This window comes from Mesoplodon mirus (assembly GCF_964341445.2).
Source record: "Mesoplodon mirus genome assembly, chromosome: 5".
In the NCBI taxonomy this organism is placed as follows: domain Eukaryota; kingdom Metazoa; phylum Chordata; class Mammalia; order Artiodactyla; family Ziphiidae; genus Mesoplodon; species Mesoplodon mirus.
The window spans coordinates 43,765,817-43,782,681 of NC_138980.1; the positions used below are offsets into that span (position 1 = coordinate 43,765,817).

Sequence of the window (16,865 nt, forward strand, 5' to 3'; positions counted from 1 at the left end):
CCTCCTGCCCTCATAAGGGGTAAAGTCTGCCCAGGCTCCTCGCCCAGCTGCCCCCACAGAACAGCCACATGGCCCCAGCTCTACAGCCACCCAGCACTTAGCACACACCGAGCAGCTTCCAGAAGACTTGGCTCTGATGGCACATTTCCAGTTACTTTTTTTTTAATTTTAATTTTTAAATTTTCTTTTTTTTTTCCGGTAATAAGGAAAAATCATTCTTTGCACAGAACAGACGGTATTTTCTTTGTTCCCTACAGTGTTCAAGCGTTTTGTGGCTTCGGGCCTGAGAGCGAAGCCAAATTCTTTGCTTATGCAGATGCCATGTGAAGTTAAAGGCAACTAGGGAAACTGAGTCTGCAGCTCTGTTTTCCTAGCTGGAGTGATAGTACCTCTCATGCTGAGTGAGGCTGGGCTCCAGGATGGGCCAGCTCTGGCCACAATCAAACAAATAAATAGATCAGGGATCCCACAGAAAGGGATGGGGTGGTGGAACAGGGGTGGGTGATATCCCTTCCAAACCCAGGATAGTTAGAGAAGCTTCCAGGAGGCGAGGGGGCAGTGGAGCTGAGCCTGGAAGGACAAAACAGAATATATGCCTTTGGGAAGGGCATTCTAGGTAGAAGAAACAGCTTGGGCAAAGGCCTGGAGAGAGGAAAACTCAGATCTTGGCCTGGGAATGACATGAACTGGGATTCACCTAAAGGTAATTTAAAGGAAGCTACCAGCTCAGATGTGCGATTCTTGTTGGCGGAAACAGATAAGAACAGGGAAAGGAAGTAGAGGAGAGGAAAAGCAAAAACCTGGCATGTGAGTCAGAGCTTCAGGGAAGTGCAGGGCTTGGTTCTGAGGAGCCCCAGTGCCTCTGCCCATGAACCCGATGGCACTCTGTGACTTTGGAGACACTGTGTGTCTCCAGAGAAAGGGCAGATACAGGACTGAAAAGTGGGCTCCACAGGCAGGGTCAGAGGAGATCCTGGCTCGGCTCTAAAAGGACCCTCTCCCAGCAAGTGTAGGAAGGGGTGGACTCCCTCTGACCAGAGGTGGCAAACCTGGGCCTGTGGACCTCCAGGCAATTCACCCATTTGGTGGCAAGTGGACACTGACATTCCCTCCACCTGGATTTGGGGACCCTATAACACAGCAACGATAATCCTAATCCAACCTCATCGGCATTGTTACAGTTGTTTTAGGGGACACAGAAGCCCCGAGGTTGACAGAAGCCCCAGCCTGGGGATCAGGGTGAGGTGGGAGAGCAGGCAGGAAGGATTCTGAGCAGGGGACCTGGGATTAAGCCCCATTAAGTGCCTACTGTTTGCCTCTCTCTCATCTACCAGCCCCCTCTCTGCTGAGGTCTCTTTCATTTTCTGGATACAGCCATTGAGAAGCTACTGTGTGCATGCGCCTGGGCCCACCAAGGCAGCAGATGTGCCCTGTCCCCGGACTCCCATCGGGTGAAGAGGAACCTGATTCCCCATCACGGGCAAAAGCAGCAGAGGCCACGAGGATCAGGGGCCCCCTTGAAGAGAGGATGAGGCCACATTCTCCTCTGTCCACCTAGGTCTGTCTGTCTGTCTCCTGTGTCTCTGCCTCTCTCCTCCATCGCTCTGTCTCTAGGTCTGGGTCTCTGTCTCCGCCCTATTCCCTGTCCCCTTCCGCCCCCTTCTTAACCTCTCGTCCCCAATCCTCCCCCCTTCCTCCCTGCTCGCGCCCCTCCTTCTCCCTCTCCCCCACACCCCACACCTGCCGCCGGCAGGGGGCGCTGCGGGCCGGCCTCGGCGGCCCGGGGAGGCGGGGCGGGCGGCGGCCGCGTCGGGACTCGCCGCGATGGGACCGGAGACGGCGCGGGCGGCGGCGGCGGCGGCGGCGCAGACAAAGGCGCGGGCGGTGCGGAGGGCGGCGCGGAGGGCGCGGGCCCCGGAGCCAGCGAGCGAGCGGGGCGCCCGTCTGCGGGGACTCGGCGCCGCGGGGCCGCACCCGCCTAGCGCCCGGACACTTGCGGGGCGCCGAGCCGGCAGGGTGAGCCCGGCCAGCTGAGCCAGCGCTGGGAGCGCGTGGGGCCCCGAAGTTCCAGGGCCGGGGAGAGGGCGCTGGGGGTCCCGCAGTTCCGGATACGGAGGCTGGGGGCAGCTGGGGGAGCCCCGAAGTTCCAGGGCTTGAGAGGGCGCGGGGACCCCGAAGTTCCGGAGTCGGGGTCGGGGAGGGGACAGTGCGAGCGGTTCCCGAAGTTCCGGACCCGTCATTGGAGGGGGCTGTGAAGATGTCTCCGACGTTTCGGACCTGGGGTGGAGGGGCGACGCGAGGGAACCCCGAAATTCAGGACCCGGGGATGGAAGGGTGGCAGGGGCGTCCCCGAAGTTCAGGCGTCAGGGACAGCGCGCAGGATCCCCTAAGCTCTGGACCTGCGGTTGCAGGAGGTAGATAACGTGTCCCCGAAGTTCTGGACCCGGAGTGGGGAGGGGCGTCGCAGGGATCCTGGAAGTTCCAGGGTCGGGGGCGGCACTTCCCGAAGTTGGGGCGCGCATAGGGCACCCTGGTCCTGACCCTGGGAACTCGATCCTGACTGAATATCAGATCCCCTGGACTGGGGCTCCTGGGGTGGGGCTTCACCCCCGCACGCGATTGTGGATCCCGGACACCGGGCGGAGTCGGGCTCCCCTTTGGAGCCCCGCGGCCGGCAGCGTCCGAGGCGCATGACTAGTTGGTGAGTAACTTTTCCCAATGCCGCAAGTCGCTGCAGGAACATCCGCTGCAGGAACGTCCGGGCAGGAGGGGCCTGAGTTTCTAGGACCCCTGCGCCCCGGAACCCTGGCTCGACCCAGGACCCACCCCCAACCCCGGCCAAAGTCTCTGCCCCTCCCCCACCCAGGGGCTCCGGTTTCAGACCCTGTGACCGGGACAGCAGCTGCCCAGGACAGAGTGGGGGGGCATTCCCCCCTCTGACCACGGAGGCTACCGAGTCCGGGCCTCCCTTCCCTTAGTTTGCATCCCCCCCTCCCCCAGGTCCCTCGTGGACCTGGATCCCGCCCAGCCCCATGGTACTGGGATTGAGTGGTGATGGGTGGGCACCATGGTAGACTTGTTCAGCCACATCTTGTCTTTTTAACTAGGCTGGAGGCTCCCTGGGGATTTGGACTTTGACTCCAAGGTGTGCCTCTGCCCTACAGTGGAAGCTGAGGGGTCTCTTTGTGGGTCCAGTGGGGGACTGGTCTCCCAGTAGGCACCTGTCCATGCCCCACTTTTTGATGGAGGCCCTGCTTTGAGGAGTGATGGACAAAAGTGTCAGGAAGTACTGAACAGGAGTTGGCCACCTTGGCCTCCTCCACCCAGCCCAGAGATTGAGAAGACTTCACTGGGGGTCCAGTAACCAGGAAGATGTGAGGTATATGCTGGGCTGTTAGATGCCACCTGGCTCCTATCAGAGGCCATCTCCTGCCCAGGGTGTTGCACGAGCTTCCTCCCAATGGAGAGAGTTGGGGTCTTTTTGCTGAGTGATTCCCTCACTTTTGGATTGAAGTTCTATGAATGGTGTACTTGGAAGTGGGTCCTGGGGCTGGACATGCTTGGCCTCCCACAGCCTGGTCTGGGGGGACACTCACAAACCTCCTGTCCCCCCAGAGGCCAAGCCAGCAGTTCCTACCATCCCCCTGGCTGTCCCTTGGAGCCCACCCACACAAGCCTGACCAATGTCCACAGCCAGGTGAGCCCCTGCTTCTACCAAAGCTTGGCCTTGTGTCCCCTGGGGGGCCAGTGCCTGGCCCCCACTGAACACCCTCTCCCCATGCAGGGAGCAGCCCATCTTCAGCACACGGGCGCACGTGTTCCAGATCGACCCGGCCACCAAGCGGAACTGGATCCCTGCGGGCAAACACGCACTCACTGTCTCCTACTTTTACGATGCCACCCGCAACGTCTACCGAATCATCAGCCTTGGGGGTGCCAAGGTCCTGGTGGGGCTTGGGTGGGGTGGCAGGTGCCAAGGATCCTAGGGACAAGCCTGGTTCAGTTGCTTCCTTGCTGTGTGCCTTGGGGGCCGGGGGAGTACCCTGAGTCTTTCTGGGTCTCAGTCTTCCTCCTGAAATGGCTCAGACCAAGGACTTCTGAGGTGCTGATACAAAGCTATATCCCTGGGGGTTTCACATTCATTATTACCAGTCCCATCACCCGGGAACTTTTCTCCCCACCGCCTTCCCCAGGCCATCATCAACAGCACTGTCACCCCCAACATGACATTTACCAAAACCTCCCAGAAGTTCGGGCAGTGGGCAGACAGTCGCGCCAACACCGTCTATGGCCTTGGCTTTGCTTCTGAGCAGCATCTGACTCAGGTGGGCCTGCAGGGATACATGGTGGGAGGAATGGGGCTGGGGCTGGGTCTTCTCTTGGGTGCACTGGGGGACCCTGGACAGATGCTGGGCCTCCATCTTCCCAGCTGCAGAATGGGCCTACAGAATTGGACAAACCAGTAGCTCCTTCCCAATTTTCTGGTTCACCTGCCAGCTCTGTTGGCCACCTGCTCTGATTTCGGACACACCCTGCCCCTCTCTGGGTGCCTAGGATGGGCTGGGTGCTTCCCCGCACCCCTGGCATTACCTTTTTTATCGCCTCCCTCCCCCCTCTGCTGTTTCTAGAGTTCAGTATTGTCTTATCCATTGCTTTCCATTTGGTTCGTGCTCTCTGAATCCTGTTGAGTTCATGATGCTTTTCTTCGCTTTTCTTCTAGAAGCATTAGTTTTCTTTTCAAATTTAGATCTTTGAATTAATTTCTACCAGGGGTTTAAAGTAGGAATATTTTTTTTCCGACATGAGTATTCAGTTGCTCTTGGGCCATTTTTTGAAAAAACCATCTACCCCCCCAACCCCCAATGAATTGCACTGGCCCCTTTGCACAAATCAAGTGGCTGTATGTCTGTAAATATGTCTCTTTAAAAAATTACTTTCAAGCTAAGGAAATTTATTTTAAAATGAAAAAAAAAAAGTGTATCCTACCCTAGCTGGAAATGAAAGACAGATTAGCACCCACCTGAGGCTCTCCTTGCTGAAATAAGCCTGACTGAGAGGGAAAGGGGGTCCCTTTCTCAAGGTGGCTCAATGTGATACGCCTCCATGAACATCCCACCCACCCCCCATCCTGATACCCACTCTGCTCATTGGGCATTGTTTTCCAAGCCTACTTCCCACTCTTCCAGTTCATGAGAGGAGGGGATGCACTCAATTCTAAAGTTCCTTCCAAAGCGACAGAGCTGGTACTGGGTGGAGCTAATGTGGTGGGACCCTGGGGGAGGGGGCTGGGAGTTTGTTGACTGTCTGTTCCTGCCCCCCATTCCTCAGTTTGCTGAGAAGTTCCAGGAAGTGAAGGAAGCAGCGAGGCTGGCACGCGAGAAATCTCAGGATGGGGGAGAGCTCACCAGTCCAGCCCTGGGGCTCACTGCCCACCAGGTCAGCACTCCCTGTCCCATGCGTGCCAGGAGCTCAACTGGTATTGTGGGGTCTAGGTGCTGTGCCGGTTCCCAGGACCAAATGCTCACAGATGATGTAAAACTAGATCCATGGCAAGGACCATGGAAGAGGGCTGTGGGTGCCATGGGAGCATGTCATAGGCTGTCCAAATGTTAGATCAAGGAAGGCCAGAAAACCAGCTCACAGGGCAGAGTTGAAATGTGGAAGCTGAAATGGCTAAGTAGAGCGGCAGAGTAAAAAAACTGTCCCTGGGTGTTTTCCCCCACTAACTTATTCGTATCATTTATTTATTTATTTTTAATATTTATTATTTATTTTATTTATGTATTTTGGCTGCACTGGGTCTTAGTTGTGGCTCGTGGGGTCTTCGTTGCGGCATGCTGGCTTCTTAGTTGTGGCATGCAGACTCTTAGTTGTGGAATACATGCAGGATCTATTCCCTGATCAGGGATCAAACCCGGGCCCCCTGCATTGGGAGCACGGAGTCCCACCCACTGGACCACCAGGGAAGTCCCTCAGCATCATTTATTGACCCCATACTGTGTGCCAGGCCCAGGGCTGGGCACGGGATTAAGGAGATGAAAAAGTAGGTTGGTCCAGGCAGCAGGTGGATTCATAATGAATTTAGCCTGATGGAGTGCGTTTCCTGTAGGAATTTTAAATGGATGTTGAAATTTGGCCCCAGGGAAGGTCATCGCTCTGAGGGAACAGCATGGAGGTTTCAGATTGCTCCCCGCTTTGCAGATTATGAGTCTCTCCCGGGGTTTAGGCTAGCCTGCATCAGGTTTGCTCCTGGGGGTTGGTGAGAGCCCAGCTGGCAAGGTGGGGGGCAGGGCCCAGAAAGGGGCCATCGGGAGCCATTGGTAGTGGGTGAGGAGGGGAAAGGAGCAGTCAGATCCCAGTGCTGGGAAGGACCTCCTGCCCTCAGTCACGACCCACGTAGCATCAGCCCTTACTGTGCCCTCACTTCTGCCCATGCTCTTAGGTGCCCCCGAGCCCCCTCGTCAGCTCCAACGGCCCCGGCGACGAGAAGCTATTCCGCAGCCAGAGCGCGGACGCTCCCGGCCCCGCTGAGCGCGAGCGGCTCAGAAAGATGCTGTCCGAGGGGTGAGGGGGGTAGGGCGGGGAACGGGGGCGTGGCAGGACGAAGGGTGGGGGAAGAGGGGAGAGGAAGTTCTCAGAAACTGTAGGGACTTGTTCAAGCGGCAGGATCTGACACGGGACCCAAGGCCTGTGGTAGGAGAGGAGACACCCAGATTATGCCCCTTCCAGAGCCGACCCCGCTCCTGCCTCATCCATTCCTCGGGGCTAACCCTGGCCTGTCCACATCTCCCCCGGCTAATTCTAAACCCACGGGTGCCTCCCCACCCACTTTGTTCTGTCCACATCCCCTGGGCTGATCCTGCTTGGCCTTCCGACTGTGTCTCACTGAACTGACGCCAAAGCGCCTACTTTGACCCCACCCCCGGCAAGACTCCGCCTCCCCGGGACGTCCCCACCCCCTACTCCCGAGGTGTCTTGACCCCGCCCATAACCCCGCCCCCAGCCCAGCACCTCCCTCACCCTGCCTCAGGCCCAGTGAGGCCCCGCCCTGCCCTCTGCCGACTCCAGCGTCCCCGCAGCTCGGTGGGCGAGGTGCAGTGGGAGGCCGAGTTCTTCGCGCTTCAGGACAGTAACAACAAATTGGCGAGCGCCCTGCGAGAGGCCAACGCCGCCGCCGCCCAGTGGAGGCAGCAGCTGGAGGCCCAGCGCGCAGAGGCCGAGCGGCTGCGACAGCGGGTGAGGAAGCCCCTCCCTCCCAGAGACCCCAAGTGGCCCGGACCACTGTGAAGCCCCTGCCACCTATCTGTCCTGGGTTCCCTGGCTGGCTGTGTGATCTCGGCAAATCACTTCCCTGAGCCTTAGTTTCTTGTTCTGTAGTATGGGTCTGAAATAATGTCAGCCTCAGAGGGTTGTCAGACCCTAAAGACCTACCTGCCAGAGGCGGGGTGGTGGCCCCAACCAGAAGGGGTTAGTGCCCAGTCATGGGCTTGGCTGGTCAGGCACATTCCCCAGGGATCAGGAGAGTACAGGCTGGGGCGTCAGGGGCTGACCTTCCTGTCTGCACAGGTGGCTGAGCTGGAGGCCCAGGCTGCCACCGCCGAGCCACCCGCAGTCAGTGAGAAGGAGGGACCGGGCCAGTCGCTGGAGCAGCTGGAGGCACTAGTGCAAACTAAGGACCAGGTGTGTGAGCGTGTCTGTATGCGTTTGTGTTTCCTCGGGCCCTGCCTTCCCTGATCTCCCATGGGGGAGCCAGGACTCTCAGAACGGATTCTGGGAACTTCTCCATTAGGAGATCCAGACGCTGAAGAGCCAGACTGGTGGTCCCCGTGAGGCCCCAGACAGCGCCGAGCGTGAGGAGACGCAGCAGAAGGTGCAGGTGTGTGCGGTTGCTGTGAGGCGGGGTGGGGTGACCACCCAAGGCAGCCAGCCTCTGATATAGGACAGACCTGGCATCTTCCCTACCTAGTGGGTTCTGGGCAGCTATGTGCCTCCCTGAGCTTCAGTTTCTTCACCTATAAATGGAGTCAGGAAGAGACCTAAGGTTGTGAAGGATTTGGATGACCAGGTGCATGGAAGGACTGAATCAGTGGGTGGTTTATAAAACATGGTTATTAGTACAATGTTTCATCTCCTTCCATTCATTCAACAAGCAGTTTTTGAGTCTCTGTTGAATCTTCATTCTTGACCCCATCAAATCCTCACACATTCCCAGCCTGAGGTCAGGAGCTTGCATTTGTACCCAAATGTGCTGGCCTGGCCCTCACTGAAGACTTTATCTGAGAAACCTTCAAGCATGTCCTGTGAGTCCAGCAGGAGGGAGAAGTTAAAGGAGCTGGTGCCCCCAAAGAGAGAGAAGTTGGGGGAATGCTCCCTATTGTTTCCTGGGCAGAGTGCACAGCATATGTAAAGGCCCTGAGCTGGGGAGAAAGTATGTTCAAGGAACCACAAGGAAGCCAGCAAGCCTGGGTTGGAATGAGCGAGAAGGGGTATGGATTTCATCCCCAGCATGATGGGTGACGAGGGTCTTGAGCAGAAGAGGAACGTGGTCATTTCAATGATGTTCCAATTAGGGGACCAGGGAGTGTCTTGGGTAGAGGTGGCAGGGAGGAGGCCAGGAGACAGAGAGGGCTTGGCCCAGAGCGGAGGCTGTGGGGATAGCATTCAGATGCTGGACCCTTGAGACTTGCTGGGGCCCTCAACCCTGCTTGCCCTCTCCCTGCAGGAACTGGAGACCCGAAACGCAGAGCTGGAGCACCAGCTGCGGGCAACGGAGCGCAGCCTGGAGGAGGCACGGGTAGAGCGGGAGCGGGCACGGGCCGAGGTGGGCCGGGCTGCGCAGCTGCTGGACGTCAGGCTGTTTGAGCTGAGCGAGCTGCGGGAGGGCCTGGCCCGCCTGGCGGAGGGCACGCCCTGAGTCCGGCCTCTGGGTCTACGTGGGAGCAGGGGCCTGCAGGAGCTAGTTTTACATGAACGATTCCCGCCTGGGGCACGGGCCAGGCCGCAGGCGGCACAGTGGGCCATTCCCCCGGCAGGGACTGGGGCCCGACTCAGCCTGGGGAGGGCCTGTCCACAGTACTCCAGCCGGCCCTGGCTGTTCACAGCTCACGGGCTGTTTTTGAGCTCTTCATCGTGTAGAATTTCTAGACTCCCCAGGGCACGTGCTGGTGCCCAAATTACATTTCTAAGCGTGGCTGTGTGTGTGGTGTGTGAGCACCTAGGTACCTGGTCGCCGTCACTGGACCCTCTGCCTTCAGTCTGTGTAGGGTTTGGTAAGCCACTCAGAGATGAGAGGGAGGCTCAGAAAGCCTCAGGGGCATGCCCAGGCCACATGGCTCTGCTGCCCCATCTTCTTGGGCTCTGCCCATGTTGTCTGGACCAGTTTGGACGAAGGTGGACCCTAGTTAAGGACTCCCCCCACCACTTCGCTCTGGCCACAAACCCCAAATGCAAGCAGGTCGGCAGGAGGGGAAGGTCCCAGCACACGGCTGTGTTCACTGAGCATGGGAGGGATCTCACCAAAACATCTGCATTTGCAGAGAACAGCAGTTGCTATGCCCATTTTCCAGATGAAGAAACCAAGGCCCATATAAGGGGCTTCACCAACCCAAGGTCACTCAGCTGGAATGGTCAGCACTGCAGTCCAAAGCTTTGGGCCTGGCCCAACAGGAAAGGAGACCTGGGGGGTGGGGGGTGGTAAGTGGTGTCCCGGGAGACTTGGGAAGTACAGGCAGTCACACCCTCCTCCCTCTGACCCTGCTCCCCGAGAGTCAGACTGGGGAAGTCAAAAGACTCATTTATTGAGCATCTCCTGCAAGTGACACACCTTCGCTCTGGGGCCCCATGGTACCCCCAGGGTGACCCTGGGCTGGGGTCACTGGACGGGGACTTGGGCCCAACCTCATAGCGTTCTTTCCTCCTCTGCAGCCTGCCTCTTGGCCAAGGTTCTGAGGAGGGACCACCAGGGGCTGCAGGGTCGGGTGGAGGGCTGCGCACTGCACGTGGGTGTCCGTGGGCTCCACTGAGGGGGACTGGGCAGACTGGGAGGAGGGATTATCCTGAGGGGAGGACCCTCCAACCTTCAGCTGGATGAAGGCGTCCCAGGCTGGGCAGACGGGGGCCGTGTGGAACTCAGGCTGGGCCCTGAGCGGGTGCTGGGGACAAACAGGCCTCAGGCTGGGCCCTGGATGGACACCCCCTGCGGCCAGCCCCGCTGGCCTTCTGCCGCTGCAGTGCCTGCTCCACTTTCTCCTTGAAGCGCCGGTTCTTCTGCTTGATTTTGGCCAGCTCGGCCTTGCGCTTGGCCTCCAGGTCGGGATCCTGGCATGGGGAGGACCAGAAGGTGGCTAAGCTGATCACCCACGGGGAAGCTTGTGCCCCACGCCCACTCCACCACCGGCTCAGCCCTCACCTTCCCCTCCAGGATCATCTGCTTCCGCTTATTAATCTCTTTCTTTTCATCAAAGTTGGTTGCCTCCAGTTTCTGCGGTGGGGAGGGAGAGGCCGTCTTGGGGGTCACCGTCTCACAGGAAGCACCCTGGGCCCCGAGGACCAGCCCCTTCCCCGACACTCACAATCTCACACTCCCTCCGCACCACGTTGACCTGTGTGAGGATCTGGAGCACCTCAGCTTCCTCCACCGAGAACTCCTCCAGCTTCTTCTCTGTGGGGACAGCAGGGTCACAGGGGGGGCAGGCACGACATGGAGGGGGATTTCAACTATGTAGTGAGTTCCCTGTGTAGCAGGGCATGCAAGGCCATCCAGGGCCATAGCAGATAAGGATCAGGTGGGCAAGATCTAAGATTTCAGACCCAAGGAAGGTACAGATTGCTCTTTTTTTGTTGTTAGCAATACTATGAATTTGACTAGGGATTTTTTTTTTTTTCCTGGAAACGGTGTCCTTTAAAGTCAAGACATTTCTGAATCTTAGGACAGTCTGTGCAGTGACTGGAGGTGCCCCAGAGGTTCTCGGTCTTGTCTACACATTAAACCACCCAAGGGGGTTTTTCAATCATGCCCAGGCCTGAGCCCTGGGGCTTCTGACTCATCCACAGGGACCACCCACACACTCTGGTCTGAGAAACCAAAGTCCCTTCCCCCAGATGTGGCTTCCAGCTGCTGAAGGCCATTGCAGAGCTTCTGTTTCAACAACTGGGCAAAAGAAACTTCTTTGAGGGTTGCATAAGAAGGAAAGCGCAGTTTAAGCCTGCTCACGTGAGCAGGCTAGCGGGTGTCTGATAGGGTTGAGTGCCATCTCACCCAGAAGCACCCGCCTCCCCTCCCCTCTCGTCCTCTGCCCCTCCACTCACTGATCTGCTCCTCGATGGCGTGTACCAGGTGGATGTCATACTGCGTCACCAGCGTGATGGCCTGTCCCTGCCGCCCTGTGGGGACACACCCAGGCTGTGTGCTGGAGGCCAGGACAAAGGGCTTGACCAACAGGTGGCTCAGGGCTCCTCTTAATCAAGGGGAACAGTACAGGAGCTTGGTGGGTGAGTGAGTGAGTGGAAATGAACGAAGCTCAGGGCGTCAGGGCTCAACCCCCTGCCTGACCTCTGCGTAGTAGGCAGGTCTGTCCCAGGGGAGCTGCAGGACTCCAGGGAGAGGCAGCTCTCCTGCCAGCTTGGCCTTATACAGGTGATGTGGCTGATTTCCCATTTCGGTGTGGCCGCCAGGGAGCCCAGGCCAAGTTCTGTCAGCAATAAGCCCAGACAGGCTTCACCTCAGACCTCTGCACACCACTTTCTCCATTCCCTGTTCCGTGACAGTGACTGGTGCTGGAACAGCACTGGCAGCTGACCAGGCTCATGACCCTCAGAGCAGCCCCAAACAGGTGTCACCTTCTTATTACCCATTGTTGGATGAGACAGTGGGGGCCCAGAGAGCTGATGTGACCTTCCTGAGGCTACAGGGCAGGAGAGAAGGGCCAGGCCCAGTCTGGCCCCAGAAGCCATATCTCTGCCCACTCCAGGTATGAGAAAATCTCCTGGACTCCGTGCCCCTCCTGGGTGGGGCTGGGGAGCAGACACAAGGATGCCTCCTTGGCTCCCAGCCAGAGTCACAGCGAGGGGTTGAACTTGGACGCCAAATCCTACAGGGCAGCGTCATACCCACCAGGACTCGTACACCTATTTGCTGCTGGGCATGGATTAGCAGCCCTGATGGGTAAAGGGGCCTGGGGTGAGGCAACAGGGAGTGGTGGGGACGGGGCCAGTGTGTGCCGTGTCCCCAGGGGACAGCACGTGTCACTGTTAGTGCTGCTGGGGGTGAGAAGACAGAGCATCCCCACCTACGGTTTTGAAAGGACGATTCCCCCAACTTGCAAGTGCTTCCTCTAGTGTCTTTCACTTGTGGCCTGTAGCCCTCCCATGTCCCACCAGCTTGTGACTCTGGCTCCTCGTGGTGTGGGCAGGCAGGAGGGGCGGGTGCCAAAGGCTGCCGCGCCCTGTCTGCTCACCTGCACGGGCTGTCCGGCCGACTCGGTGGATGTAGATCTTCGGGAGCCCGGGGGTGTTGTGGTTGATGACCACCTGCACCGTGGGAATGTCCAGGCCCCTGGAGAGAGAGGTCGGTCAGCACCTCTGTCCATGTGGGGAAACTGAGGTTGGGGCTCACCCAAGGTCGCTCAGCAGTGAAGCTGAGGCTGCCTGACCCATGCCTGAAGCCAGTCCCTCCCTCTGGCCCTTTTGTGGGGGGCGTCATGGGGAAGGGAGTACCCTGGAGCTGCTCACCGGGAGGCCACATCTGTCGCGATCAGGATCCGGTAGATGCTGGACTTGAACTTGGCCAGGGCGGCAAAACGTTCTTTCTGTGCCGGATTGGGGAGAGAATTGGGGGCGGGGGTGGGGGTGTGAGGTAGCACCTCAACGAACGTTTGAGCGCTTACTGTGTGAGGCCTGGGGACAGGGCAGAGGCCAGGACAGTCTCCACCCTCAAGTGGCTCACAGTCCAGTGAGGGAGATGACCTTGAGGAGGCCAGACTGGGGCAGACAGGTGGCAGGAAGAGTGTTCCAGGCAGAGGAAAGGGCCTGGGCAAAAGCCCTGAGGCTGGGAGAAGTCCCCAGGGCAAGGGTGGCGGGTGAGGGGATCTGTGGGGCTGCCCAACGCCTCACCTGTTTCATCATGGAATGCAGAGCCACGGTAGGGAAGTTGAATTTGCGCAGCATCATGCACAGAATCTGACAGGTCCTGGCAGGAAGGATGTGCTGTCAGCCCGTCTAGTGCTAGGGTCCTGGAAAGGCGCTCCTGGCCCTCCCACCCCCCGAGACCCCAAGTAGGTGGCCCTGCACAGCTGGGGAAGGAGAAGCCGGGGTGCAGTGTCCTGCCCACTGACCCCTCCCCTGGCCTAAGCCAACAAGAGTGGGCCCTACATCCAGACTTCTCTGGTGGCCATGAAATTCTTGGGGGGCAGCAATCAGGAGTCTCCTCCACATGCTGTGGACTGCCCTCCTACTCTGGCTCAGGCTAGGCTACTCTACAGCTCCTTGACGCTCTCCCTAAACGCCTCAAAGGATTTTGAAATCCCTGGGTCTGTGGAGAGGACAGCCCCAGGTGTTGGTGCTGATGTGCTGGGCCTCATTGACATCCTGAGACCACAGCGAATAGGCTGCTCCAGGGCCTTCTGAGATGCTGCAGGGGTCTCCTGGGGAGAGCCTGAGGCCCTCAGCCCTTCCGGTTAAAGGCAGGTCTGAGGAACCCCAAATCCTGGCTCTGCCTTCAGGAGGGGTGACCTTGGCAAACTGCTTGACCTCTCTGAGCCCCCTTGAGTGCATCCTCCGAAACTGCTGGTCTGAGCAGAGGCCCCAGAGGGCCGAGACCGTCTTGGCACCTCCAACCTTGGGCCACCTCTCAGGCCTCCGTGAAGGGCTATGGGAGGGGTGCCCGGGGGACGGGAGAGGCAGGCCTGCCCACACTCACTTGCACGTGTTGGTGAAGATGATGATGGACCAGTCCTCGTGCTCGTCCTGGAAGTTCTGGATCAGGTGGACCAGGTAGGCATCCTTGACCTTCTCAGGCACTAGCAGGTAGCGCTGGTCCAGCTGTTCTACTGTGCGCACACTGGGGACAGGCAGGCCTGTTTCTCCTTCTGTTGAATGAGGCCAATAGCCCACCCTGCCCATGGGCAGTAACCTCTGTTGGGTGTGACCCCCCACTTGGCCCCCCGCCTGACCTGCTCCCCCAGGAGCGTGGCTATGGACTCACGGGGCCTGAGCCTCCCAGAAGAAGGGCTGGTTGGTGGCCAGGCCCTGCAGCTCCCTCAGCGTGTCGGTCAGTGTGGCACTGAAGAGCAGCGTCTGCCTGCGGGCCGGCACAGCCGCCAGGATGGCCTCCAGGTCCACGGTGAAGTCAGTGCAGCCCTGCTCCAACAGCCGGTCCGCCTCATCCATCACCTGTAGTGCCGGCAGCAGGGGGTAGGGATCTGGGGTGAGGGTGCTGTCTGAGTCCTGACTACATGCCTGGGCTCAACCCACCTTCCCCATGTGCCTCCTTCCTGGTCTTAGATGTGGGCCCTAGAGCACTCTCCCTCTAGGTCTTGGAGGCCTGCTCCCTCACCCATCTCAGCTCCAATGTCACCTCAGAAAGGCCCAGCCCCCAACTATCTTTACTAATACAGGCCCCCTTTTGTTGGTTCCTGAGCTGTTCTTGTCACCATTCCCAGCGTGGTACTGGATGGCCTGTGGGACACACATGTCCCACGTGGATGTATCAGGGCCCCAGGCTGACTTACCAGGAAGCGAATCTTCTTTATGCTGAAGGTATTGGAGCTGCGGAGGTGGTCCGCCAGGCGCCCTGGTGTGGCGATGACCACATGTGGTTTCCGGGAGAGCTCCAAGGCCTGGGCCACCATGTCTGTGGGTGGAGGGCGAGAGGTGGGGCTGGGTGGATGATCTGAGGCTGCGGAGGGTCCATGCCCAGAGCCTCCCTGGGCCCCCCATACCCATGCCGCCGACAATGATGCAGTCTTTCAAGCCCAGAGGCTTCCCCAGGACCCGGAACTGCTCTGCGATCTGGTAGGCCAGCTCCCTGTGGGCATGAAGGGGCCAGCCTGGGTCAGATAGCGGTTTTGTGCTTGCCTCTCATTCCCATCTCCACCCTACGACCTCCTGCCTGGACCTCTCCTGTTCACACACCCTCCGAGGCTCCCAGTCCCCTTTGGACAAAGGTTCCGATACTGAGTGTTGGAGGCCCCTTGTGGCCCCTGCCCTCTCACTAGGCTGGGTCCCCAAACAGCCCATGACTTGTCCCCTGCCAGTCCTACCCACACTGGCCTTTCTTCTTCCCACGTCCTCAGCAATGGCCTCGACACCACAGTCATCAAAGCCTGAGACCCAAGTGTCAGTCCCCCCTCCCCCAGGGCTGGTCAGTGTCCAAGTCCTCTCCTCTCTGCCCCCAGCCCCAGCTCCGCCCAGGCCTTTTCTCTGCCTGTGTCCCTACTTCCCGGCCTTCCTGCTTGCCCTGAGTCAAGCTCTGTGCTCAGAACTTTTTACACACTGTCTTGTTAATTCTTCAGCACCTCTAAGAGGTGGGCATAATTTCTGTCCCCATCTAGCACACATGGAAAGTGCACTCAGAGAGGTAAAGGCGCTTGCCCAAGAGAACACAGCTGGTTAACTCACCCACGAGGCCTTTGGGGGGCTCACCTGGTGGGTGTCAGGACGAGGCAGAAGATGCCATAGGGATCCTCAGACAGCTTCTGCAAGATGGGCAGGACAAACGCTGCCGTCTTGCCACTGCCTGTCTTGGCACAGCCCAGGCAGTCCCGACCTGGGCAGAGGGCAAAGCAGTGTCACAGGTGTAGACAGGTGTTGTATCGGGCACAGTTTACAGCAGCTAACATTTAATGAGAAGTTACTGTATGCTCAGTACTGGCCTGTGCCCTTTCCGTTCCAGGCATTCTGACAACTTTCCATTTAGAGCAACTGACACATTTTAGAAGGGCGAGGCCATTATCATCCCCATTTAACAGAAGGGGAAACAGAGTCTCAAAGATTTGCCCAGGATACACAGACAGTGAGTATCAGGCTGGACTGGAACCCACATCCATCTGACCTGAGATGCCTGCTACTAACCACGACCTCGTTTTGACTCCTTCCGGGGTATCAGGGCTTGGGAAACCCAGAATGTCCTCCCCCAAATCTGCATCCTATGCTCCCTACTGACTCCTTCATCCTTGTTTATTTAATGCCTCAATTTGTCACATCCTAGGCTTCCTGAAGGCGTCTCTTTAATGGCAAAACTGGGTTGGACCAGAGGAGTGGGGAGAAGAGCAGTCTAGGGACCAGAGCCGTGGATTTACCAGTAATCTTGACAACCTCAGTTTCCATTTGTAAAATGTTGATAGTAATCCAAGCTCTACCGAATTTTCCCAGTATTATTATCTATTAGTTATTCATCAAACCCTCCCAGTGCTCTGAGGCTATAAAAGTTTCAGAGATTACATCACTTGGGTGCGGACACACGGCGAGTCAGCCGTACACCCTAAACGCCGACACTGCCTAGTCTGCCTCCGGAACCCAGGATCGCCCGTAAGGGCCAAGACTGCCCTTCGCCTCACGGGGCCGGCGTGGGCAAAAGCTGCGAGAAGGCAAAGTGAGGTGACAGGAGCGGGGACGCCTCCTGGAGAAGAGGCCTAGCCACACTCACCTTCCAGGATGGGGGGAATGCAGCCGAGCTGCACGGGCGTGGGCTGCTTCAAACCCAGCTGCCGACATTGTTCCACGAGCCAGGATGACAGCCCAAGTTCCGCGAAGCCAGCCATCCTCGCAGCCAGCCCAGTGTAAGCACCCGTGTGAGCCGTGCTTCCGGTGCATGTTGATGACGTTAGGAAAGCCTTCCAGTTTATTGGATCTGCCTCCTGTCTGGTCCC

At 58.3% G+C, this 16,865-nt stretch overlaps 2 protein-coding genes across 3 annotated transcripts; one reads left to right on the forward strand and one right to left on the reverse strand.

Moving 5' to 3' along the window:
• The first annotated feature begins 1,853 nt into the window (after positions 1-1,853).
• On the forward strand, positions 1,854-9,190 carry HOMER3 (homer scaffold protein 3). 2 transcript variants are annotated; one of them, XM_082623585.1, is made up of 10 exons: positions 1,854-2,016; positions 3,616-3,697; positions 3,785-3,941; positions 4,194-4,325; positions 5,329-5,436; positions 6,443-6,564; positions 7,080-7,236; positions 7,567-7,680; positions 7,790-7,876; positions 8,723-9,190. In XM_082623585.1, exons 2-10 carry the CDS (start codon positions 3,684-3,686, stop codon positions 8,912-8,914), a joined length of 1,083 nt encoding a protein of 360 aa, XP_082479711.1. In that variant the 5' UTR covers positions 1,854-2,016; positions 3,616-3,683; the 3' UTR covers positions 8,915-9,190. The 2 variants fall into 2 exon arrangements, with proteins under 2 accessions (XP_082479711.1, XP_082479712.1); XM_082623586.1 differs by lacking the exon at positions 1,854-2,016 and adding an exon at positions 2,265-2,701.
• Positions 9,191-9,775: 585 nt separating this feature from the next.
• On the reverse strand, positions 9,776-16,797 carry DDX49 (DEAD-box helicase 49). The gene is made up of 13 exons (XM_082623970.1): positions 16,643-16,797; positions 15,640-15,763; positions 14,937-15,022; positions 14,727-14,848; positions 14,201-14,388; positions 13,916-14,056; positions 13,111-13,186; positions 12,730-12,806; positions 12,456-12,553; positions 11,308-11,382; positions 10,572-10,660; positions 10,409-10,480; positions 9,776-10,317 (listed from the first exon to the last, which is right to left on the reverse strand). Exons 1-13 carry the CDS (start codon positions 16,755-16,757, stop codon positions 10,129-10,131), a joined length of 1,452 nt encoding a protein of 483 aa, XP_082480096.1. The 5' UTR covers positions 16,758-16,797; the 3' UTR covers positions 9,776-10,128.
• Between the last annotated feature and the right edge of the window lie 68 nt (positions 16,798-16,865).

Bases quoted from the DNA above. Each gene is read 5' to 3' on its own strand.
- HOMER3 (XM_082623585.1), top strand. The intron at 4,326-5,328 runs GTGGGCCTGCAG...CCCATTCCTCAG, and splicing joins CTGAGCAGCATCTGACTCAG to TTTGCTGAGAAGTTCCAGGA. The intron at 5,437-6,442 runs GTCAGCACTCCC...CCATGCTCTTAG, and splicing joins TGGGGCTCACTGCCCACCAG to GTGCCCCCGAGCCCCCTCGT.
- DDX49 (XM_082623970.1), bottom strand. From the start codon at position 16,757: ATGGCTGGCTTCGCGGAACTTGGGCTGTCATCCTGGCTCGTGGAACAA. The intron at 13,187-13,915 runs GTGAGTGTGGGC...CCTTCCTGCCAG, and splicing joins ATCTTCACCAACACGTGCAA to GACCTGTCAGATTCTGTGCA. The intron at 12,554-12,729 runs GTGAGCAGCTCC...CTCTCTCTCCAG, and splicing joins GCGACAGATGTGGCCTCCCG to GGGCCTGGACATTCCCACGG.